This window comes from Colobus angolensis, unplaced genomic scaffold, assembly GCF_000951035.1.
Source record: "Colobus angolensis palliatus isolate OR3802 unplaced genomic scaffold, Cang.pa_1.0 Scaffold14, whole genome shotgun sequence".
Classification (NCBI taxonomy): Eukaryota; Metazoa; Chordata; class Mammalia; order Primates; family Cercopithecidae; genus Colobus; species Colobus angolensis.
This window is the reverse complement of record NW_012114488.1, coordinates 16640454-16666268: the sequence shown is the minus strand read 5'-3', so window position 1 is coordinate 16666268 and position 25815 is coordinate 16640454. Positions and strand designations below refer to the sequence as shown.

At 43.3% G+C, this 25815-nt stretch overlaps 1 protein-coding gene across 2 annotated transcripts in view; it reads right to left on the bottom strand.

Annotated features, from left to right (window-relative positions):
- Window positions 1–15547: 15547 nt before the first annotated feature.
- The window catches only part of SOD2 (superoxide dismutase 2, mitochondrial), a 43407-nt gene continuing 33139 nt past the window's right edge, over window positions 15548–25815 (bottom strand). The window contains exons 2-5 of one of the 2 annotated variants that reach the window (XM_011935006.1): window positions 23702–23818; window positions 20463–20642; window positions 18910–19074; window positions 15548–15728 (exon numbers count right to left, since the gene is read on the bottom strand). In XM_011935006.1, coding sequence (XP_011790396.1) covers window positions 18929–19074; window positions 20463–20642; window positions 23702–23818 — 443 coding nt within the window. In that variant the 3' untranslated portion in view covers window positions 15548–15728; window positions 18910–18928. Of the gene's footprint in view, window positions 19075–20462; window positions 20643–23701; window positions 23819–25815 lie in introns of both variants that reach the window. The other variant, XM_011935005.1, reaches the window with a different exon arrangement.

Here is a 25815-nt window from a genome sequence, read left to right as displayed (position 1 = left end):
GACCACATGTCCCAACTTACATGGACAGTCTTACTCCAAGTGTTTAGGGATAGTCCTCATCTGTTTGGTCAGGCACTGGTCCAAGATCTAGGCCGCTTCTCAAGTCCAGACACTCTGGTCCTTCAGTTCATGAATGATTTACTTTTGGCTACCAGTTCAGAAGCCTCATGCCAGCAGGCTACTCTAGATCTCTTGAACTTTCTAGCTAATCAAGGGTACAAGGCATCTAGGTCAAAGGCCCAGCTTTGCCTGCGGGGGTTCCTTGGAATCACCAGCTTTTGCCGACTATGGCTCCCCGGATACAGCGAGGTGGCCAGGCCACTCTATACTCTAATCAAGGAGACCCAGAGAGCAAATACTCATCTAGTATAATGGGAACCACGGGCAGAAACAGCCTTCAAAACCTTAAAGCAGGCCCTAGTACAAGCTCCAGCTTTAAGCCTTCCCACAGGACAAAACTTCTCTTTATACATCACAGAGAGAGCAGGGATAGCTCTTGGAGTCCTTACTCAGACTCGTGGGACAACCCCACAACCAGTGGCACACCTAAGGAAATTGATGTAGTAGCAAAAGGCTGGCCTCACTGTTTATGGGTAGTTGCAGCAGTGACCGTCTTAGTGTCAGAGGCCATCAAAATAATACAAGGAAAGGAATTCACTGTCTGGACTACTCATGATGTAAATGGCTTACTAGGTGTCAAAGGAAGTTTATGGCTATCAAACAACTGCCTCCTTAGATACCAGGCACTACTCCTTGAGGGACCGGTGCTTCAGATACATACATGCACAGCCCTCAACCTGCCACTTTTCTCCCAGAGGATGGGGAACCAATCAAGCATGACTGCCAATAAATTATAGTTCAGACTTATGCCGCCTGAAATGATCTCTTAGAAGTCACCTTAGCTAATCCTGACCTTAACCTATATACCAATGGAAGTTCATTTGTGGAGAATGGGATACAAAGGCCAGGTTACCGTACTTGGCAAATAACTGTACTTGAAAGTGAGCCTCTTCCCCCAGAGACCAGCGCCCACTTAGCAGAACTAGTGGCACTTACCCAAACCTTAGAACTGGGAGAGGGAAAAAGAATAAATGTGTATACAGATAGCAAGTAAGCTTATCTAATCCTACATGCCCATGCTGCAATATGGAAAGAAAGGGAGTTCCTAACCTCTGGGGGAACCCCTATTAAATACCACAAGGAAATTATGGCGTTATTGCACGCAGTGCAAAAATCCAAGGAGGTGGCAGGTTTACACTGACAAAGCCATCAGAAAGGTGAAGGAGAAAAGACAGAAGGAAACCATCAGGCAGATGCTGAAGCCAAAATTGCTGCCAGATGGAACCTCCCATTAGAAATACCTATGGAAGGACCCTTGGTATGGAAAACCCCCTCCAAGAGATTAAGCCCCAGTATTCCCCAACTGAAACAGAATGGGGACTTTCACGGGTGCATAGTTCTCTCCCCTCGGGGTAGTTTATGACAGAAGAAGAAAAGATACTTATACCTGAAGCCAGCCAGTGGAAAATACTTAAAACCCTCCACCAAACTTTTCATATGGGTATTGAAAACACTCATCAAATGGCCAAATCCCTATTTACAGGGCCAAATCTCCTCTGGACCATCCGACAGGAAGTCAAAATCTGTGAGATATGTCAAAGGAATAATCCCTTGGTCCACTGTAAGGACTCTTTAGGAGAATAAAGAATAGGTCACTATCCCAGAGAGGACTGGCAGTTAGACTTCACCCATATGCCTAAGTCAACGGGATTTCAATACTTGTTGGTCTGTGTTGATACCTTTATAAATTGGATAGAAGCTTTCCCTTGCAAGACAGAGAAGGCTCAGAAAGTGATTAAAGTCCTAATTCATGAACTAATTCCTAGATTTAGGCTTCCCCAAAGCTTACAGAGTGACAATGGTCTGGCTCTTAAAGCCACAATAACTCAGGGAATTTCCAGGGCCCTAGGGATACAGTATCACCTTCACTGCACCTGGAGGCCACAATCCTCAGGGAAGGTTGAAAAGGCAAATGAGACACTCAAGAGGCACTTAAGGAAACTTACACAAGAAACTCATCTCCCATGGCCTACTCTTTTGCCCATGGTCTTGTTGAGAATCCGAAATTCTCCTCACAAAATGGGGCTCAGTTCATATGAAATGCTGTATGGGTGACCTTTTCTCACAAATTACCTCCTACTTGATCAGGAAATGGCCAACTTGGTCAAAGATATAACTTTCTTGGCAAAATTCACAGAGATCCTTTCACAGAGAAAACGGAACAGAGTTGTTTCAACCAGGAGATCCAGGAGATCTAGTGTTGGTCAAATATCTCCCCTCTACCTCCCCATCTATGGATTCTCTGTGGGAAGGTCTATACTTGGTAATCCTCTCTACCCCCACTGCAGTTAAGGTGGCAGGAGTGGAATCTTGGATTCACCACACCCGAGTTAAATTTTGGACACTCCCAAGGAACCTATGTGACTGTCAGCTCAGGAGTCCCAAGATCAGCCAGACCAGCCTCGATACACCTGTGAACCATTGGAGGACTTGCATCTCCTATTTCAGAAGGAAACATCCCAGACGAAAAGGCTCCTACCACTGATCCTGAAGAAAAACCCCTTCCTCCTTAAAAAAAAAAAAAGTGAAAACCTACATAATCTTTATATTTAACACCTCTCCTTGCCCCTTTAATGGAATCCTTTTACTATTTCATCATATTATTAAGCAGTATACTAACCATACTCTTTGTGATAGGACTATATACTGTAGCTCCTGCTGGGATGAAAATCCTAATCACATCAACCTTCTTTCTATCTTCCTTCCTTCTGACATCAATTTACTCCTACCTTTAACTCAGACTGGATAAAATGATCTCGTCTTGCAGAGCACCCTCTTCACCTTCCTATTTACTCTTTGCCTATTTATCCCTCCTGCTTCCTTGGATACCTCATACAATCACCCCTCCCCTTCCACTAGCTCCTAATTACCTCTACAACACTCTCAACTTAACCCACTCCCTGTTAAACCAGTCCAATCCTTCCCTGGCAAATGACTGTTGGCTTAGTATTTCTCTATCAACCTCTGCTTACGTTGCCACTCCCACTCCCGCAAAAAAATTGGGTCTTTACTACCTTAACCTACCACCCTTGTTATGAAGGAAAATATCATTTCTGACTTCTAAATATGCAATCATTAGCTGCATATTTAGGTCCATCTCTGAAAGGACCAAGAATACCCTAACACGACTTGCAATCCAACTTTTACGTTCTCACATTTCCAACCTCACCGATTACACAAGCAACGAAAAGCCCATGCATGGCCCTGTAACTACAAATACCATCTTAACTTTCCAAGCCCCTTTATGCATCCAACACAACCTGTTATCAGGCCTGCCCCTGGGGCACCTACTACCCCATCCGTGTAATTACACCCTACAACTTCAAGTCCCAACTGATCATAGTAACTTCCGAGTCACCCAAACAGCTCCATTCAGATGGCTTGTCCACTTCTCAAGGCCTCCAAAACTCATCACCTCCTCCCTGCTTAACAAAGAGTCCAGGTTTTGTAATGGCAAACATACTCCCTGCATGACCATTCATCCCTGGACCCCCTGCATGCAGCAGCACCACCACCACTAGTGAATGCCTTCTCATCCCCTCTTTCAATCACTCTCTCCAATGGTTCCTAGTAGATACAAAATGGTTTTTTTTCCAATGGGAAAATAGAACACAGGGAGCCACTCAGTTTGCTCCCAACACCCCTTTCCAGCCGCTCACCAGAGCTACCTTAGCAAGTACTGTAGGAGTATGTGAAAATGAAAACAACAAACTCACACACCTTTTTAACAAACACAACCAGTTCTGTCTACCCATCCAGGTATATTATATGGAATGTCAACCTATATCTGCCTCCCCACTAACTGGACAGGCACCTGCACCTTAGTCTTTCTAAGTCCCAACATTAACATTGCCCCAGGAAATCAGACTCTACCAGTTCCCCTCAAAGCTCAAGCCCATCAGCGCAGAGCCATACAACTAATACCCCTGCTTATAGGGTTAGGAATGGCTACTGCTACAGGAACTGGAATAAGCAGTTTATCTACTTCATTATCCTACTACCACACACTCTCAAAGGATTTCTCAGTTTGCAAGAAATAACGAAATCTATTCTTACTCTACAATCCCAAATAGACTCTGGCAGCAGTGACTTTCCAAAACCAAGGAGGCCTAGACCAACTCACTGCTGAGAAAGGAGGACTCTGCATCTTCTTAGGGGAAGAGTGTTGTTTTTACGCTAATCAGTCAGGGACAGTATGAGATGCCACCTGGCATTTACAGGAAAAGGCTTCTGAAATCAGACAACTCTTTCAAACTCTTGTACCAACCTCTGGAGTTGGGCAACATGGCTTCTCCCCTTTCTAGGTCCTGTTGCAGCCATCTTGCTATTACTCACCTTCAGGCCCTGTATTTTTAACCTTCTTGTCAAATTTGTTTCCTCTAGATCGAGGCCATCAAGTTACAGATGGTCTTACAAATGGAACCCCAAGAGAGCTCAACTAACAACTGCTACCGAGGACCCCTGGACCAACCTGCTGGCCCTTTCACTGGCCTAAAGAGTTCCCCTCTGGAGGACACTACAACTGCAGGGTCCCTTCTTTGCCCCTATCCAGCAGGAAGTAGCTAGAACAGTCATTGGCCAATTCCCAACAGCATTTGGGGTGTCCTGTTTAGAGGGGGGAGTGAGAGATGAAGACAGTTGAGCTTCTGCATTGGACAGGGACTTGGAAAACTTTTGTGTCTAGCTAAAGGATTGTAAATGCACCAGTCAGCGCTCTGTGTCTGGCTAAAAGATTGTAAACGTCCCAATCAGCACTCTGTAAAATGGACCAATCAGCGTTCTGTAAAATGGACCAATCAGCAGGATGTAGGCAGGGCCAAATAAGGGAATAAAAGCTGGCCACCTGCACCAGTAGCGGCAACCCACTGGGGTCCCCTTCCTGGCTTTGGAAGCTTTGTTCTTTTGCTCTTCACAATAAATCTTGCTGCTGCTCACTCTTTGGGTTCACACTAGCTTTATGAGCTGTAACACTCACGAGGAGGGTCTGAGGCTTCATTCCTGAAGTCAGCGAGACCACAAACCCACCAGGAGGAACAAACAACTCCAGATGCACCACCTTTAAGAGCTGTAACACTCACTGCAAAGGTCTGTGGCTTCACTCCTGAAGTCAGTGAGACCACGAACCCACCGGGAGGAACGAACAACTCCAGACGCACCATCTTTAAGAGCTGTAACACTCACCACAAGCGTCCATGGCTTCGTTCTTGAAGTCAGTGAGACCAAGAACCCACCAGAAGGAACCAATTCCGGACACACAGCCACTATGAAAAACAGTGTGCAGATTCCTTAAAAAATTAAAAGTAAAACTACCATTTGATCTAGCAATCCCACTACTGGGTATCTACCCAGAGGAAAAGAAGTTATTATACTAAAAAGATACTTGCACATGGTTTTTGTTTGTTTGTTTGTTTGTTTTTTGGTTTTTTGGTTTTCTAGATGGAGTTTCACTCGTTTCCCAGGCTGGAGTGCAGTGGCGTGATCTCAGCTCACCGCAACCTCTGCCTCCAGGTTCAACCAATTCTCCTGCCTCAACCTCCCAGATAGCTGGGATTACAGGCATGCACTACCACACCCAGCTAATTTTTGTAGTTTTAGCAGAGACGGTGCTTCACCACATTGGCCAGGCTGATTTTGTACTTCTGACCTCAGGTGATTCACCCCTCTAGGCCTCCCAAAGTGCTGGGATTACAGGTGTGAGCTACCGCACCCGGCCCAAGCACACGCATGTTTATAGCAGCACAATTTGATTGTGGAACCAACCCAAATGCCCATCAATCAATGAGTGGCTAAAGAAACTGTGATAAATATGTTCCATCATACATATTTGTGTATATATATACACACACATATATGTATGATGGAATACTACTCAACCATAAAAAGGAATGAATTAATAGCATTTGCAGCTTCTTGGATGAGATTGGAGACTATTATTCTAAGTGAAGTAACTCAGGAATGGAAAACCAAACATTGTGTGTTCTCACTGATATGTTAGAGCTAAGCTATGAGGATGCAAAGGCATAAGAATGATGCAATGGACTTTGGGGACTTGGGGCGAAGGGTGGGAGGGGAGCGAGGAATAAAGGACTACAAATAGGGTGCTGTGTATACTGCTTGGGTGATGGGTCCACCAAAATCTCACAAATCACCACTAAAGAACTTATGTAACTGAATACCACCTGTACCCCAATAACCTATGGAAATTTTTTTTAAAAAAAGATTAAATGAAGTCATAAGAGTAGAGCTTGAATCCGATAGGACCGTAGCTCTCTCCCTCTGTCTCTGTCTCTCTCTCTCTCTTGCTCTCTCTGTCATGTGAAGAACACAGCAAAAATTTAGCCAGCTGTTTGCACACTAGGAAGAGAGTCCTTGCCAAGTTCTTGGAGGTCCAGCATCAAGAACTATGAGAAAATAATTGTCTCTTGTTTAAGCCGCTCAGTCTATGATATTTTGCCATTGCAGCCTAAGCTAACTAAGACAAACACTGTTGACTTCCTATTGGAAAACTTACTCCATGGAGACAGCTACAATTCCAAAATACATGGCTATATATCTCTCTGTCACTCCAACCTACGTGATATTAATTGAGATATCATATTTGATATGCTTTAAGTTCAGGAGAATCATAAACCCTGGAATCAATAGGGCCCATAGACAATTTCTAGTCTGGGGGTTTCAAACTGCATTGTTAGAACCTCTCGGGGCCTGCCACAGGCAGAGGAGAGTTTATATTTGAGCATCGACTGTGTACTAGACACAGTGCCAGGAGAGTCAGCTATGGTACAAGGTTCCTGTCATCTTGAAGCTTACATTCTAATGGGGAGAGACAGATAACAGACAAACAAAAGAGTAAATAGCCAAGATAATGACAGAATCTCCTACGAAGGAAATAATAGACTAAATAGGATGGTCAGGGGAGGCCTCTTGGGGAAGTGGGGCCATGAAAAGAAGGAGGAATAACTTCCTAGATGGAGAGAACAACAGGTTCGAAGGCCCAAATGTGCAAAAGGGCTGCAGGTGGCCTGGGAAAGACGGAATCCAGAATACCTGGCACATACCGAGCAAAGGGGGGAAGGTGTGAGACGAGACTATAGAAGCAGGCAAGAGCCAGACCACGCAAGACCATGAACATCTTGGTAGAGGACTTTAGGCTTTAAGAGCAAAAGAATGACACTGGACAGTTTCAGGCAGAAGAATGCACAACTGTAGGATTCTCCTGGTTGCTATGTAAGGAATGAGTTAAGGGGAGGCAGGAATGGAAGCTGGAAGACCATTTACGGGGCCTTTGGAGAAATGCAGGTGAGAGAGCATAGGGAGGAGAAGGTTATATTTTGAAGGTAGATTTGCTGCTAAACTGGATAAAGGAAGGGTGAGAAAGAGAAGACTTAAGAGTAACGTAGGCCAGGTGCGGTGGCTCATGCCTGTAATTCCAGCACTTTGGGAGGCCGAGGCGGGTGGATCACCTGAGGTCAGGAGTTCGAGACCAGCCTGACCAACATGGAGAAAGCCCGTCCCTACTAAAAATACAAAATTAGCCGGGCGTGGTGGCACATGCCTGTAACTACTTGGGAGGCAGAGGCAGGAGAATCATTTGAACTTGGGAGGCAGCGGCTGCAGTGAGCCGAGATTGAGCCACGGCACTCCAGCCTGGGCAAAAAGTAAAACTCCATCTCAAAAAAAAAAAAAAAAGTAACCTAAATTCTGAGTTCAAGCAATTAAGTGTTACCTTCACTGAGGGGAAAGACTTGGAGATGAACAGATTTGGGAACTGGCAGAATCCAGAGTTGACTTTGGAGCAAGTGAGTTTTGAATGCCTCTTAACCACTCCAGTGCAGCAGTGAGATAGGGTGTGTGAACTACGAAGTCCAGAGAGTGGAGGCTGGAGCTGGAATGTAGTGGGGAAGAGTGTAAGTCAGTACTCTTTTGACTGCAAGAGACAAAAATTCAACTCAAGTAGCTTAAGCAAAATAAGTAACTAAACAAAAATTGAACACAATAATATTAGTGAACTTTCAGCTCACATAACCAGTAAACCCAAGGATGGGCTTCAGGCCCAGCTAGACCCAGAGACTCATATAATGCCATGGATGATACCTCTCTCCATTGGTTGGTTCTTCCTTCCTCAATATACTGGATGAGGTGGCACCATCTCATAGGTCCTCTACACAGGAGTCCAGAGAAAGGGGAAAACTCTTTCCCACTGCCCATATGCTGAGGCTTCAGGATAATTCTCGTTGGCACAATCTGAGTCATGAGCCCATCTCTGAACTTATCATGCATCCAAAAAATAAAAGGAGAACATGACTAGTCTGGGTTGTGAGCCAATGCAATGGGTCAAACGGGAGAGGAAGCCACAGAGCATAGAGATAAACAACCTTACCAACCCCTGATGAAGGGCAAAGAAGTTGCTTCCCCAAAGAATAAGCAGGGTACTTTATCAGACAGAGGGCATGGCTGCTAAACATTTCTATATCTGAACACATTAAAATGCTATTTCCTGCTCACATAATTTTTCTTTTTTGAGACAGGGTCTTGCTTTGCCACCCAGGCTGCACGGCAGTGGCACGATCTCAACTCACTGCAGCTTGGATCTTCCTGGCTCAAGCCGTCCTCCCACCTCAGCCTCCCGAGTAGCTGGGACCACAGGCCTGAGCCACCATGCCCAGCCACTCACATAATCTGTGTGTTCTTGATCGGGCAGCTTTCTTTGAAGCAGTGATTTGAGGAAATGGGTTTCTTCTCTTCTGTATCTGTGCCAGCTTCAACAAGTGGCTTCTAAATTTCTAACATTAAGCCAGGCGTGGTGGCTTATGCCTGTAATCCCAGCACTTTGGGAGGCTAAGGCAGGCAGATTGCTTGAACCCAGGAGTTCGAGACCAGCCTGGGAAACTTGGCAAAACCCCATCTGTATGTAAAAAATAAGAAAAAAATTAAAAAATTAAAAAACAAACAAAAAAATAAAATAGCAGCACTCACTCTTCTCAAGCCAGCAGAAGTGGGTGAAGAAGATTAAGAAGACACACCCATTTCTCCACCACCTCTAGTCACATACAGAACTAGCCATGGGGCCCCACCGTGTGTAGGGAAGTTTTGCAAAAGTCATACCTGGCTGGGCGACCATTCCCAGCAGCCACTCTGCACGATGGGAGGGAAACCTAAGCCTCTGGTGGACAGCAGCCACGTCTCCCACAGCTGCTGAGCAGACAGAGAGCAGATGTCCATCTCTAGCATCCATCCAGCAGTCCTGCACAGGAAAGAGTGATCAGCATGGGCTTACTCTATGCTTTTCTGGGCTGGTCTCTCTCACAATGAAGCTCCATGTTTATGATTCTTGGCCCTAGATGTATATTAGAATCACTTGTTGCCGGGTATAGTGGCTCATGCTTGTAATCCCAACACTTGGGAGGACGAGGTGGGAGGATCACTTGAGCTGAGTTCAAGACCAGCCTGGGCAACACAGTGAAACCTCATCTCTACTAACATTAAAAAAAAAAAAAAAATCAGCCAGGTGTGCTGGCACATGCCTGTAGTCCCAGCTACTTGGGAGGTGTGGGCTAAGATGGGAGGATAACTTGAGCCCAAGAGGTTAAGGCTGCAATGAGCCCTGAGTGTGCCACTGCACTCCAGCCTGGGTGACAGAGCAAGGCCCATATCCATGTTCAGACTGATTGAATCAGTGTTTCATGGGTGGAGACTGGCATTATTATTTGGGAAAAACTCCTTTGAAGTGGCTCTAATGTGTACCCAGGAATGAGAACCATTTGGCTTAAATAAAAGAAAGACATTTGGCCAGGTACAGTGGCTCATGCCTGTAATCCCAGCACTTTGGGAGGACGAGGTGGGCAGACCACCTAAGGTCGGGAGTTCAAGACCAGCCTAACCAACATGGAGAAAACCTGTCTCTACTAAAAATACAAAATTAGCCAGATGTGGTGGCGCATGCCTGTAATCGCAGCTACTCAAAGGCTGAGGCAGGAGAATCGCTTGAATCCAGGAGGCGGAAGTTGTGGTGAGCCGAGATCGTGCCATTGCACTCCAGGCCAGGTAACAAGAGCGAAAGTCTGTCTAAAAAAAAAAAAAAAAGAAAGAAAGAAAGAAAAAGAAAAAGAAAAAAAGAAAGACATTTAATAGTTCTCAGTAATAAAGAGAGGAACCAACTGTCTTTTAAAATTGTAGTCTTAAAAATTTGAGGGAGGAAACCCAGTGAATTCCATCTTGGGACAGGCGGCCATCACTAGACTAGGGACCATTGCTGTAGGGATGACTCATGAAAAATGTGTCACTCAAAACTACAAATGTTCAGCACGGTGTTCAAACACACACTGGGCGTGGCATGGGGCAGAATCTGCAGCAGCAAGATCAGCGGATGGGAGGTGAGAAGGAAGCGGGACTGAAGGCTACACGTTCAAGGAGTTTGTCTCAGAAGGAAACTGCGAAATAAAGACCATCCCTGATGTGTTGATATTGATGCAGAAAGGGATACAGAAAGCCCGGAAGGCCGGGCGTGGTGGCTCACAACTGTAATCCCAGTATTTTGGGAGGCCGAGGCCGGCAGATCACCTGAGGTCGGGAGTTCAAGACCAGCCTGACCAACGTGGAGAAACCCCTCTCTACTAAAAATACAAAATTAGTCGGGCGTGGTGGCGCATGTCTGTAATGCTAGCTACCCCAGAGGCTGAGGCAGGAGAATTGCTGGAACCTGAGAGGCGGAGGTTGCGGTGAGCCAAGATTGTGCAATTGCACTCTAGCCTGGGCAACAAGAGTGAAACTCCAACTCAAAAAAAAAAACAACAACAAAAAAAAGGGAAAGCCCTGGAGAAGGAGTGACTCTTGGGACAGAAGGTTTGACACACTCAAAGTGAGAAAATTGATCACTCGGCATACACCATGCACAGGTTGAACCTGGCCCAAAATATCTAACTTTGTCTGAAAAAATGAAAATGTCACTTTCAACATCCCCCCCAACCAAAATCTTGATTTGTTTACAAGAACCATGTAAGGATTCTTACTCCTTAACCATTTGATGGTTGAGTCCCCCCAAAATAGAAATTAAAGTCACACACCGTTTTTCATCTGCCCTCTTTGCAGGGGTACGTTCACTTTGGGCTCATCCCAGGCATTCTTTTTATTTTATTTTATTTTATAAAGAGTTTCACTCTTGTTGCCCAGGCTGGAGTGCAGTGGTGCGATCTTGGCTCACCACAACCTCCGCCTCCCAGGTTCAAGCGATTCTCCTGCCTCAGCCTACCAAGTAGCTGGGATTATAGGCATGGGCCACAATGCCCAGCTAATTTTGTATTTTTTTTTTAGTAGTGATGGGGTTTCTCCATGATGGTTAGGCTGGTCTTGAACTCCCAACCTCAGGTGATCTGCCCACCTCAGCCTCCCAAAGTGTTGGGATTACAGGCGTGAGCCACTGCGCCCGGCCACATCCCAGGCATTCTTATAGAAAAGCTTAATCAAATAAAAATAAGCTTTTCAGGGGGTAAAAAACTGTTTTGTAAACAATGATATACTTTGGGACTCAGGAAGAAATGAAAGGATACATTTAAACCATATATACCAAGAAGCAAATAAAAACATTAGTGGAGTTACTTTATTAAATCAGAAAATTACAGCATTTTTGTACATGAAAAAGCTTTCCCCCACAACTAATAAGGTACAAATGAAAGGCATTCTGTCGGAATTATCATGCACTGTTGTGGAAAGAACACTAAGGCAGGAAGTGGGTTCCAGAACTAGCCTGGTGGATGTTCCATGTGCTGATGAAAAGAACGTGTGTTCCGCAGCTATTAGAATGTTCTGTAAATGTCTGTCAGGTCCATTTGGTGTAAAGTGCAATTTAAATCCAATGTTCATTGGTTTTATGTCCAGGAAATCTGTCCGATGTAAAGTGAAGTCCTCAACTACTATTGTATTAGAGTCTATTTCTAACTTTAAATCTAGTAACATTTGCTTTATATCTGGGTGGCCCAGTGTGGGGCACATATATATTTACAATTATTATATCCTCAGGCCTGGCACAGTGGCTCATGCCTATAATCCCAGCACCTTGGGAGGCCAAAGCAGGAGGACTGCTTTGATACCCAGAGTTTGAGACTAGCCAGGCAACATAGCATAACCCCATCTCTACAAAAAAATTTTCTTAATAAAAAAATACACTTATATCTTGCATGAATTGATCCTTGTATCATTACATAATGACCTTCTTTCTCTCTTTTTACAGTTTTTAACTTAAAGTCTATTTTATCTCACGTAAGTATAGTTATTCCTGCTCTTTTTTGGCTTCCATTTTTATGCGCTATCTTTCTCCATCCCTTCACTTTTGGTCTATACGTCTTTACAGGTGAAGTTTCCTATAGGCAGCATATAGTTGAGTCATGGGGGTGGTTTTTAATCCATTCAGTCCATCTATATCTTTTAAGTGGGAGAATTTAATCCATTTACATTCAAGGTTATCATCAATAGAGGTGTGGACTTTAAAAAAAAAAAAATCTTCCCAGGAGAATCGCCTGCTGTTTTAGAGACAGGGTTTCTTTCGCCCAGACTGGAGTGCAGTGTAGACTCACACTGTAATCACAGCTCACTGTAGACTCCAACTCATGACCTCAAGGGATCCTCCCACGTGAGCCTTTCAAGTAGCTGGGACTATAGGGGTGTGCCGTCATGCCCAGCTAAATTTTAACTTTTTGTAGAGATGGGGTCTTGCTTTGTTTCCCAGGCTGGTCTCAAACTCCTGGACTCAAGAGATCCTTCTGCCTTGGCCTTCCAAAGTACAGGGATTACAAGTATAGACCAGCACATGTAGCCTTGATAGGAGAAGACCTATTTGTGTCATTTTTTAAATTGTTTTCTGGTAAAAATGCTCACAGTAACTAGGAGCTAAAAGATTCATTTTTTTTTCCTCCGGGCATCCACTCTGAGCCCCAGTGAAGCATGGTGCCGGCTGTGAGCACTACCAGCAAGCGTACCCTACTGGTTGGAGAACTTTGTTTAAAGGATGTAAGTTGTATGTCTTCTGTAAAGGACATGACGATTTAATAATATCAATATCCATTTATCCACTATAATCATAGTCAATACACAGAGAAAACCATAAAATGCCAGAGTTGGCACCTTAAGATTCTCTTTCACGGCAAAGGAGCAGGACTAAAACCAGGCATCCTGACCAATATCCCACAGTGCTTTGGTAAAATCTCCAAGACCAGGACCCAGGCCCTTCCAGTGCCTAATTCAGTGTTCCTTCCATGCCCACACAAAGGCAAGCAGCAGGAGGAGGAGCAAGCATAAGGCTTTCCCAGTCACCACAGCCATGCTGTCAAACCTCTCTGTGGATATGCTGTGTTAACTTCTGAGCCTTGGGGATACCCATACTTACAAAATGATAAATACAGTTAGTCACAGTGTTTAATATTTGGATATGGACCCAGACGCACAAATGAACAAGAACCTCATGTCCTGGGACTTCATGGAGCACATGTTATAGTGGGCAGAGAGACAAACTTGGAATCACCCATGACACTGCGCATCGAGACTACTGGGGGCAACAATGGGACACACTGAAAGATGACGAGCATGTCACAGGAACTTGAAAGCATTCATGCTCCTTCCTTTTCACAAACTGAGACATCTTCATTTTTTTTAACGTGTCCCAGAATCATCTTGACAACAGAAGCACTCTCATTACTATAAAGCGCACGATGAAAGCAGACGGCATGAATTCACCCTAGACAGGTCATGCCAACTTAACATCCCTTTCCAAATAGTATGCCGGTACTATACCAGATAGTATACCACTCTAGGAAGAGTGGTACCAGGTCGTAAGCTCCTATATTCCAATGATCAGAGTAAAATATCACCAGAACTTTATGTAAAATACATCTTGTAAAACTATGATTACTTTTTCAGAGTGAAGGCAATATTCTGTGGTTGGTTAATGTTCTAAGATGCTACAGGAGCTCTGAGACAGGGTTTCACAGTTACCCAGGCTGGAGTGCAGGAGCGCAATCATAGCTCACTACAGCCTCACACTCCTGGGCCTGTGATCCTCCTGCCTTAGCCTCTTAGTAGCTGGGATGATAGGTGTGAGCGACCACACCCAGTTATTATGAGAAATATCTAAAATACTATTTGTGATCATGTTATTTATAAGAAATATACACATTGTCTTAATCCTTGCTTGGTCTCTTGGCTCTAAACCTCTTGAAGTATCTTTTGTTTGCTAATGAAATGATTGGCGGCTGGGAGCCCCTAGGTAGCTTCAGGATGAGGGGCTGCTCACCAGAAAGACCAAGGCAAGATTGGAGGGTTTGGACTCCCGGCCTCAGCCCACAACCTCCATAAAAGGGGAGAGGGGCTGCAGGTTGAGTTAATCGCCAATGGTAATCATGCTGACATAATGAAGCCTCCATAAAACCCCAAAGGGTCAGGGTCCAGATGAGCTTCCGGGTAGCTGACGGCGTGATGAGGGCATGAAAACTCCACACCCCTTCCCACGTGTTTTGCCCCGTGCATCTCTCCCATCTGGCTGTTCATCTGTATCCTTTGAAATATCCTCTACAGGCCAGAGGCGGTGGCTCACACCTGTAATCTCAGCACTTTGGGAGGCTGAGGTGGGTGGATGACTTGAGGTCAGGAATTTGAGACCAGCCTGGCCAACGGAGTGAAACCCCATTTCTACAAAAAATACAAAAATTAGCTGGGGGTGGTGGTGCACACTTGTAATCCCAGCTACTTGGGAGGCTGAGGCACGAGAATCGCTTGAACTTAGGAGGAGAAGGTTGCAGTGAGCTGAGATTGCACCACCGCACTCCAGCCTGGATGACACAGTGAGACTCCATCTCCAAATAAATAAATAAATGAAAGATCCTTTACAATAAATTAGTATTGTACCCAATATGTAGTTTTAATAGAGTAATAAAATTAAAAATGGGTAAACATGAGTAGAGTGTTTCTCTGTGTTCTGGGAGCTGCTCTAGCAAATAAATCAAGACCAAGGAAGGGGTCACGGGAACCCCATTTTATAGCCAGTCAGAAGTACAGGGACTTGCGGCTGGTATCTGACGTGGGGGCAGTCTTGTGGTCTGAGCCCTCCACCTGTGGGATCTGACTTCAATTCCAGGTAGATAGTATCAGAATTGAATTACAGGACATTCAGCTGGTGTCCACTGGACACTCTGGTGTAAAAGTAGTGAGTGGTGTGTGACAACAGCAAAAACACTTTGGTTTGTCCTATATCCCTAATACTATGCTTTTATGTTATCAGATGATGTTATTACAGATATGACTGGAGATGGAGTTCTTGGTCTTAAGAGTAATATTTCAACTACTTATTATTTACTATTCCTTTCCCACAGAAACTCAGTGAAAATGATAGAACATTATAGGACTGTTAATGTTTTTGACATGCAAGCATAATGCAGACCTCTTTGATGGTTGACAGAGTCCTTTATTAAGTCAAAAACTTCATACAATTGGAAAATAAATGTTTCTTCAATGAATAATCAAACAAAAATTATCCAGGACCTTATAGGATTTTCAGTATGTACCAGGCTTGATGCACATCTTAGAAGACAGGACATTATCTTGCTGGGATCATTAGGGTATGACTGAAAATGAGAAACAGTAATTTTTAAAACATTTGCCTAATAATAGCTTTCCCAAACAGTAGTTCCCCTGAAATTAAAACAGGAAATACAATTTACGTTTATACCTGGTTTTAGATATGACTCAATATACATCAATTTTAACTTTATGGTTTGGTATTACTTTTTTAAAGGTGCTCAATAGAAACTCAAATCTCACTTTAAGACCATGAATTTCAAGCTGCAATGAAGTGTACAATAAAGTTGAAATTTCTCGACATCAAAGTTTAATTATTACAAAATAGTTCAAGCAACAGAATTTCAAAAACAGTATTTGCTTTGCTTCCTTGTTTTGCTCCAACACTAATCATGCTAAGGTTTTTGAAGCACAGCTGTGACTAGGACAGGCACTGGTGATTCAGTCACAAAAACCCTTCTTGGATGAACAATACTCGCTCTTTTCAGAAGAAAAGGCAACTTTACTTTTTCTATTTCTATTATGAAAAACAGAGCTAAACAATCTTTTTAAAATTTTTTTGTATTTTTAGTAGAGACAGGGTTTCACCATGTTGGCCAGGCTGGTCTTGAACTCCTTCAAGTGAGCCACCTGCCTTGGCCTCCCAAAGTGCTGGGATTACAGATGTGAGTCACCCCACCCAGCCTGTTTTACAATCTTAAAGTCTCCTTTTCCACCAGATGATTAAAATCTTAGTTTGTAAATTCCCTCAGTCTCTTCAAATCAATCTATCCAGAAGAGAAGACAAACTTAGTGAAGGAAAGAATGCTTCCTCACTCTCTCACCAGAAAGCCAAAGCAAAAATAGAGCCCCATAGAAATTTCAACATTGATTATTTTTTAAATCTTAAAGCTTAGTAGGAATCAAAAAGCTTTACATAAGTCAGCAGATCTGCAAACCTTGTTAGTTCAATACAAACCATGATCTAGCAGACGACTTATATTCAAAAGCTCATCTTCCAAAAGGTTCCACTTGCCCATCTACTTACACAGAGTCACCACCTTGTTTAGAGAGGCAAGTAGTAATCTTATATGACACATAAAAGCCGTTTCACTGTGATACATATATAATGAAAAGCAATCAGTCTCCAAAGTTTTTCCAATCCACAAGCATGTGTACACACACATACACACACACACACAGTTTCGGTACTCTCATCTCTAATAATTTTTAAAGCCTATTTTTCTAATTGAATTTTAAAAGTACCTCGAATTTACATTTTTTTTAAATTTCAGTCTTCAATATTGAAACTGCTAAGTTACCCCATTTTTCCTTGAAAAAAAAAATAGAAAAATAAGGTTGGGGAAAAAAATTAAAAATTAAAAATAAACTTGGGAAAACATTACTAAATAGGTTTAAGAGAAAAGTCTATATAGGCCAGGTGCCATGGCTCATGCCTGTATTCCCAGCACTTTGGGAGGCCGAGCCAGATGGATCACTTGAGGTCAGGAGTTTGAGACCACCCTGGCCAACATGGTGAAACCCTGTCTCCACTAAAAATACAAAAATTAGCCAGGCATGGTAGCATGCACCTGTAATCCCAGCTACTCAGGAGGCTGAGGTGGGAGAATCACTTGAACCCGGGAAGCGGAGGTTGCAGTGAGCCGAGATCATGCCACTGCACTCCAGCCTGGACAACAGAGCAAGACTCCGTCTCCAGAAAAAAAAAACAACAAAAAAACAAAAGCCTATATAAAGAAAATATTCCAATAGGAGATAAACCTATGTGCACAGAGTTCCTCACCCCACCCCAGCATGACCTGTAATAACAATTAGAAACAAATGAAATACTCAAAAACAGGAAATTAGGGAGATGATGAAACAACATGGGAAATGCATGATAAGCCAAATATAAAAAAAGATCCCTGTGAGATGGAGCAGGGACTCCTCTTTGGGGTGTGCCAGGGGGATTCCCACAAGCACAGAAATAAAGGAAAATCTTGAGTTCCTTCACTGAAAATTCCAGGCACCTAGCTAGCCCTGAGAAGTAAACCAGCAACCTGATCAGCCAGAAAGTAATAACAGTTTCAAACAATAGCCAGGGAAGTTAGAGTCTCCTAGAGACATCCTTAACATGTGTCCCTGAGCTACTTTTCAGAAACCCAGGCCCCCACCAAATGGATTCACACAGACATCAGATAAGGGGGAACACCAGGGACTAAACTCTGACCTCCAGTCTTTGTTCTAAGTTTCTTGCTGAGGGGCCTGGCCTGACCTTTTTGTTCCTTTCTGTAGACCCCAAGTTTTTAGACAAAGCTTTGCTTCCTTAACCAATCACAACTCAGGGAGTCTTTGAATCCACCATAACCTGTAAGCCCGCCCACTTCACCTTTCAGGCCAAACCAATATATAAGCTTCATGTATTGACTTACAATTTTGGTATACAGCCAATCCACCCTGAATGCACCCGATCTCAACTGATTTACAATTTTGCCTTTAACTTCTGCTTTCCTGAAATTTACCACTGCCTTTAAAAACTCTAGCTTGGAAGTCATCATGGAGATCAGGTCTGAAGTATGAGTTGCCCAATTCTCCTTGCTTGGCGCCCTGCAAAGAAACATCCTCCTTTCTCCTGCTGCAAAAACCACCTTTTTGCAGTTTTGCTGTTGAAGTTTGCCTTTACTGCGCAGGTGAGCAAACCCCAGTTCAGTTACACCTGCTACACTGAAACAGTATACAGCTCTATTTGCAAAAACTATACAGGAACATTTGACCATAACAAAACCACTGGGTGATGTCTACTGGAAGTATCACTGCAGAGGATTACTCAACAAAAAGTGCAGTTTTCTATAGAAAGCCGAGGGTTTCCCTTGGGAAAGTGTTAATATTTTATTATTAAGTAACTGGGGCAAAAAGACTAGATTTTCTATAACTGCAACAAAATAGGATTGGAAAGGCATCCCTGCAAGTCCCCAAAGTATAAGGATGGAATATTTTTAATGGTTTTATAATGACAACTATAATTTAGCTCTCTGAAGAAAATGTCCAATAGACTCAATCACACAAAGCATTTACTATTTTCAATCACTTGCCCAATAACAAAATGTTTAGTAAGAAATTATTCAGAACATGAAGTTGTTTATGAAACATGTGACTAAACAACATCAAGAAACACTACAATAGAGCAGCTTACTGTATTCTGCAGTACTCTATACCACTACAAAAATAGTCATAAAGAGCTTAACATACTCAGTATAATGATCGTGGTTTACTTTTTGCAAGCCATGTATCTTTCAGTTACATTCTCCCAGTTGATTATATTCCAAATAGCTTTTAGGTAATCAGGCCTGACATTTTTATACTGAAGGTAATAAGCGTGCTCCCACACATCAATCCCCAGCAGTGGAATAAGGCCTGTTAGAAAGAAGGGGAAAAAAGAACAAACCATCAGTTTCAGTCTAAAACACTGCATCTTCTCAAGTTCAACTTTTATTATTCCACCCATACAAAATTACCCTTTGTAACAATCTCATTCACTTGGTTTTTTTATAGAAATAGGAAATCTAGATAAGAATGAATATTCCTATAGAATATTTTTAATTTATTGTTTACAAACAAAATGTGACAAATACTAAAAATAAATAAAATAGGCTTAGGAAAATTAATAACAGTATTTTAATAGCTATTCTTAAAAATACCAACAAATTCATTCAAGAGCCAATTCTCAGCCTTCCTCATGGTGGTCTTAGGAGCAGCAGGAAGGGTGTATTACATCCGTGGGAGTGGGCAGACGCCCCCTGAGAATCTCCTGCAAAGAGTCTGGGCACTCACAGGGGTTTACGAGAAAACAGCTCTGCTCCACAAGGCTAATTTTAATCTTTGGGAACACAGAGCAGTTGGAGGACACAGTGTTTTCAGAAATTAAGTGAGGTAAATGAAGAATTTAGTTCTAACTGTAAAACATTCATTTAAAAAAACTCTCGGGCCAGACGCAATGGCTCATGCCTATAATCCCAGCACTTTGGGAGGCCGAGGCAGGTGGATCTCTTGAGGTCAGGAGTTCGAGATCAGCCTGGCCAACATGGTGAAACCCCATCTCTACTAACAAAAATTATCCAGGTATGGTGGTATATGCCTGTAATCCCAGCTATTTGGGAGGCTGAGGCAGAAGAATCGCTTGAACCCAGGAGGCAGAGGTTGCAGTGAGCCGAGATTGCACCACTGCACTCTAGCCTGGGCAACAGAGTGAGATCTGTCTCAAAAAAATAAAAAAGTCCTGTAATCGCAGCACTTTGGGAGGTCGAGGTGGGCAGATCACCTGAGGTAGGGAATTCGAGACCAGCCTGACCAATGTGGAGAAACCCCATCTCTACTAAAAATACGAAATTAGACGGGCATGGTGGTGCATGCCTGTAATCCTAGCTACTCAGGAGGCTGAGGCAGGAGAATTGCTTGAACCCAGAAGGCGGAGACAGCAGTGAGCTGAGATAGCACTGTTGTACTCCAGCCTGGGCAACAAGAGCAAAACTCCATCTCAAAAAAAAAAAAGAAAGAAAAAAAAAAAGAAATAAATGCAAAACATTTTTGTTAATGTACCTATAAAATTACGTGTACTTATTTTAAGAAATATCAGGACTTCTAAAACATTTTTACTTACACAAGATTCTGAGTGTTATCTGTTAAGATTTGCACAAATTATTACATGATCGTAAGTTAAAACACTGCTGGTTTTCCTTATTTCTAGTTGAATGCTTTACATTAGAGCATCTCTCCCAAATGAAATGACAATTTTTAAATCTAACCTGTTGTTCCTTGCAGTGGATCCTGATTCGGACAAGCAGCAATTTGTAACTGTCCCCGTTCCTTATTAAAACCAAGCCAACCCCAACCTGAGCCTTGGACACCAACAGATGCAGCCGTCAGCTTCTCCTTAAACTTTTCAAAGGAACCAAAGTCACGTTTGATGGCTTCCAGCAACTCCCCTATTTTAAAAAAATCCAAAAACACCCACAAATGAACAGATTTCAACAATTACAATAAAATGTTGTATCACATGTATTAAAATATTTTTGTCATAGGGCCCAAGAAACTAGACATCAGAAAGCGACACCTGGATCTAAGTTGCACAATTTTAATTCGCATGTTTTCGTTTTTTATAAACTTTTTTTTTTTTTAAATCTTTTACTTTTTGAGACGGAGTTTCACTCTTGTTGCCCAGGCTAGAGTGCAATGGCATAATCTCGGCTCACTGCAACCTCCGCTTCCCAGGTTCAAGTGATTCTCCTGCCTCAGCCTCCCGAGTAGCTGGGATTACAGGTATGCACCACCACGCCTGGCTAATTTTGTGTTTTTAGTAGAGACAGGGTTTCTCCATGTTGGTCAGGCTGGTCTCAAACTCCCGACCTCAGGAGATCCACCTGCCTCGGCCTCCCAAAGTGCTGGTAATACAGGCATGAGCCACCGCACCCGGTTCAAATTTTATTTTAAATTCAGAGGGTACATGCTCAGGCTTGTTACGTGGGTATCATGTGATGCTGAGGTCTGGGGTGCAATTGATCCCATCATCCAGGTAGTGAGTTTAGTACACAACAGTTTTTCACCCCCTCCCCTTCTTTCTCCCTCCCTGCTCTGTCCCCAGTGTCTGTTGTTGCCATCTTTATGTCCATAAGTACCCCATGTCTAGCTTCCACTTGTGGCATTTGGTTTTCTGTTCCTGGGTTAACTTGCTTAGGATAATGGCCTTCAGTTGCAAGTTTACATTTTTTAATGAATCGTGTTAGAGGGATTTCCCCACTCACTGTGCTATTTTTGTTAGGAAAGAAATAACTACTTCTGTTAGCGTTTTCTTTTCCCTGAATAGAAAATTTTCCCTTGACTTCTACCCTGCTTCTTCTATGTCTCTATTTGGGAATAAAGTTATTGTTCTTATCCAAGGCAGCCCAGATCTTCCTGTCTCGATTACATTGTTTTAAAATGGGCGATTTTCTCTATGACTGAACTAAGGGTATACTTTAAGAGCTACAACCCTTTTATTCTGTAGCAATACAGAATGTAATTCTAGATTAGTCACATCAACTAAATCAACTGGGTCAAAATCGCACTTCTCTTATTCCACGGGTTTAAAAGTAATCATCTTTGTAAGCACAAATGATGGAATGAAATGGTACAGATTAAAAAAAAAATGGCAGTGTACCAAAACCATTGGTTGCATATGAATATATCTGATATTATGATAACTGACAAAACTTCATAAGTATTAACTGATAGTCTGGAAGACTGAACTCAGAAGAAAAACAAGTTGGCCGGGCACAGTGGCTCGCACCTGTAATCCTAGTACTTTGGGAAGCTGAGGTGGGTGGATTATCTGAGGTCAGGAGTTTCAAACCAGCCTGGCCAACATGGAGAAACCGCTCTCTACTAAAAATACAAAAAAATTAGCCGGGTATGGTGGCGGGCGCCTATAATCCTAGCTACTCGGGAGGCTGAGGCAGAGAATCACTTGAACCCGGGGTGGGCGGAGGTTGCAGTGAGCCAAGATCAAGCCACTTCACTGTAGCCTGGGTGAAAGAGCTAAACTCCATCTCAAAAATAATGATAAACAAAAACAAAAATAAAAAGTTGCCCAGTTTCCCATGCTTACTCCCCTCATTCATCATTACCTTAAAATGAAATTGTGTATTTCAAGTGCATAAGATAGGCTGCCTTCCATAACACTGATTAAAAACGAACAATAAAACCACAGAAACTTAGGGTGCGTATCTGGAGCCCAGAAACAAGAGAGAAGAACTACATTTATGCCTCATGCCCTCCCTGGGTGAGGAAGATAATTAAAGTCATCTGGGCCTCCACAAGCTACACAGGAAGTCAAGGAAACAGTGATAGCGAACAAGACCATCTAGCCCTGTACTCTCCTCATTCCCTGAACACTTTTAAAAAATACCCAGAAAACCTAATTTCCTGGAACAACTGACTTTTTATCAGTTAGGAAGAGTGAAAACTAGCAAATGACACTGTAATTTAATTCTCAAAACAGCACCGTTGTTATCCCTGTATCACATAGATGAAAAAAGGTACAGAAGGTTAACTATCTAATCCAGGCCCTAGAAACTAGTCAACAGAAAGTTCATCTTTTCTAGGCTGGGCACAGTGGCTCACATCCGTACCACAGCACTTTGGGAGGCCGAGGTGGGTGGATCACTTGAGGCCACGAGTTCAAGACCAGCCTGGCCAACATGGTGAAACCCTGTCTCTACTAAAAATACAAAAATTAGCCAGGAGTGATGCCACACGCCTGTAATCCCAGCTACTTGGGTGGCTGAGGCACGAGAATTGCATGAACCTGAAAGGCGGAGGTTGCAGTGAGCCGAGATCACACCACTGCACTCCAGCATGGGCGACAGTAAGACTCTGTCTCAAAAAAAAAAAGAAACTTCATAAAACAAAGTTTCTCAGTCTTTCCCTAATATGAAGTACAGTCCAGAAACCAGAAGGTGGAGTTGATGTGATATTCTATGTGTGTGTGAACATAAAATCTTATGACCTAACTCCATGAATGCATTCTCCATTCCTACTTGTGTCCTTTTGAAAGTTACAACTTTTATCGTACTCGTTGTTATGAAAAATATGCCACTATGATACCTCTGGCAAGAATAAGATAACTTAGGCTGGGCGCAGTGGCAAACGCCTGTAATCCCAGCACTTTGGGAGGCCAAGGCGGGCAGATCACGAGGTCAGGAGTTCAAGACCAGCCTGGCCAACATGGTGAAACCTCATCTCTACTAAAAATGCAAAAATTAGCCGGGCATGCTGGCAGGTGCCTGTAATCCCAGCTACTTGGGAGGTTGAGGCAGGAGAATCGCTTGAATCCGGGAAGTGGAGGTTGCAGTGAGCCAAGACTGTGCCACTGTACTCCAGGCTGGGCAACAAGAACAAAACTCCATTTCAAAAAAAAAAAAAACAAGTATAAGGTAACTTAAGTAAATCAACCATCGACTCCTACTGTGCACAAGATGAAGATAAGGGTGCACCAATATATACTAACCTTTGGGTTCTCCACCACCATTAGGGCTGAGGTTTGTCCAGAAAATGCTATGATTGATATGACCACCACCATTGAACTTCAGTGCAGGCTGAAGAGCTATCTGGGCTGTAACATCTCCTGAAAAGTTAAAATGCAAACACATTTTTTTTTATAACTCTTACTTTTTCAACCACTATATACATCATATTTTTTTCTTTGTAAGCTATTAGATAATGGGACCAGCTTATCTATAACATCCCTGTTTGTCCTAAAATTCCACTCTCCCCAAAATTATTTGTCCCAGACATGCTGAACAACTGAGGAAGGGCCCAGCAGAGGTGGAAAAGCTAGAGAATTCACTCCTGGCTGCTAGGTTCAGGGTTCTTTTAGATAGAAGAGATTTCAGGAAATGAAACAAACACCAAAGAGGACAATCAAATAAAATAATAGAATGCTAAAATGTATGGCTCAACACACAGACTATATAGAAAACTTTCAACTCTCATTTTCAAGACAGATAACCATTCATTGGGAAATATCTCCAAGTCACATTAACAAGAAACTCAACATACTCAAAACTGAACTCCTGATGTTCAACCCCAAACTTAACTCCTCCCATTGTCCCCCGCCATCTCAGTAAATGCCAGCTCTGTCCCTCAGGACATCCTTGGGAACCTGATGTCATTTTGACTCCTCTCCCTTCACCCCCCATCCAATCCACCAGCATATCCATTAGCAACGCCAGCTCTACCTTTAAAATACATCCAATCTATATAAAAGCACACAGGGAAAAATGAAAGACAAAATACAGCACAAGCAGAACCCAATCCCTTCTTCCTAACTCTACTGCCACCTCATTGGTACAGAGGACCAGTATCTCCCACTGCACTGGTGCCACTATTCCCTCAGTTTTGGGAGGGAGATGGGCTTTGCCCTCTCTAAAAGTTCTCCTTCTCACTGGCGTGAACCCTAGGTGCTTACACTCAGCTACTCTCACTACCAAGAGGCGCTGCACTTGACCCCGTCATTGAGTGCTTACCCAGCTGCAGCCACACTGGCATTTTTGCACTCACATGACCAACTCGGATGTTCCCTTCAAGGCTAGCTGAGCACTGCTGCCTCTGCTGAACAGTCTTCCCCATGACAGCCTCATACTGCATTCCTGTTCCTCCTTCAAGTCTCCACTGAAACATCAACCCCATCAGTGAAGCCTTCCCCAAACACCATACATGAATTAGCAATTCCCTGCCACCCTCCCAGACCCTTTACTCCTTCTCGATAGGCCCTGTAACTCCTGGCATACTGCATGGGTACCTTGTCAAACAAGTAGGCAAAATAAAATATTCTCCTCTATGCCTTCAAGAAGCTACAGATTAACTGAACTATTAATATTAGAAAAAAATGGAAATCCCCTTGTTTAATAAATATTTCATGCATATTATCCACACGATACCAAGAGAAGCAAAGTAAAGGACAGACAGACCCACTGAGAGCTCTGCTCTCAAGGAGCTTACATTTTGGAAAAAGTTCTCAACTGCTGTTCTGAAAGTGTACATTAAGAACATATGTCTGGGTCGGCTGCGGTGGCTCACACCTGTCATCCCAGCACTTTGGGAGGCCGAGGCGGGCACATCTCTTGAGGTCAGGATTTCGAGACCAGCCTGGTCAACATGGTGAAACCCTGTCTCCACTAAAAATACAGAAATTAGCCAGGCATGATGGCGCGTTCCTGTAATCCCAGCTACTCAAGAGCATGAGGCAGGAGGATAGCTTGAACCCAGGAGGCAGAGGTTGCAGTGAGCCGAGATTGCGCCACTGCACTCCAGCTTGGGCAACAGGGCAATACTCTGTCTCAAAAGAAAAAGAAAAAGAAAAAGAAAAAAAGGTACATACAAGGCCAGGTGAGGTGGCTCGCACCTGTAATCCCAGCATTTTGGGAGGCCGAGGTGGGTGGATCACTTGAGGTCAGGAGTTCCAGACCAGCTTGGCCGACATGGAAAATTCCCATCTCTACTTAAAAAACGACAAAAAGTAGCCAGGCGTGGTGGTGTGCACCTGTAATCCCAGCTACTCAGGAGGCTGAGGCAGGAGAATTGCTTGAACCCAGGAGAGGGAGATTGTAGTGAGCCGAGATC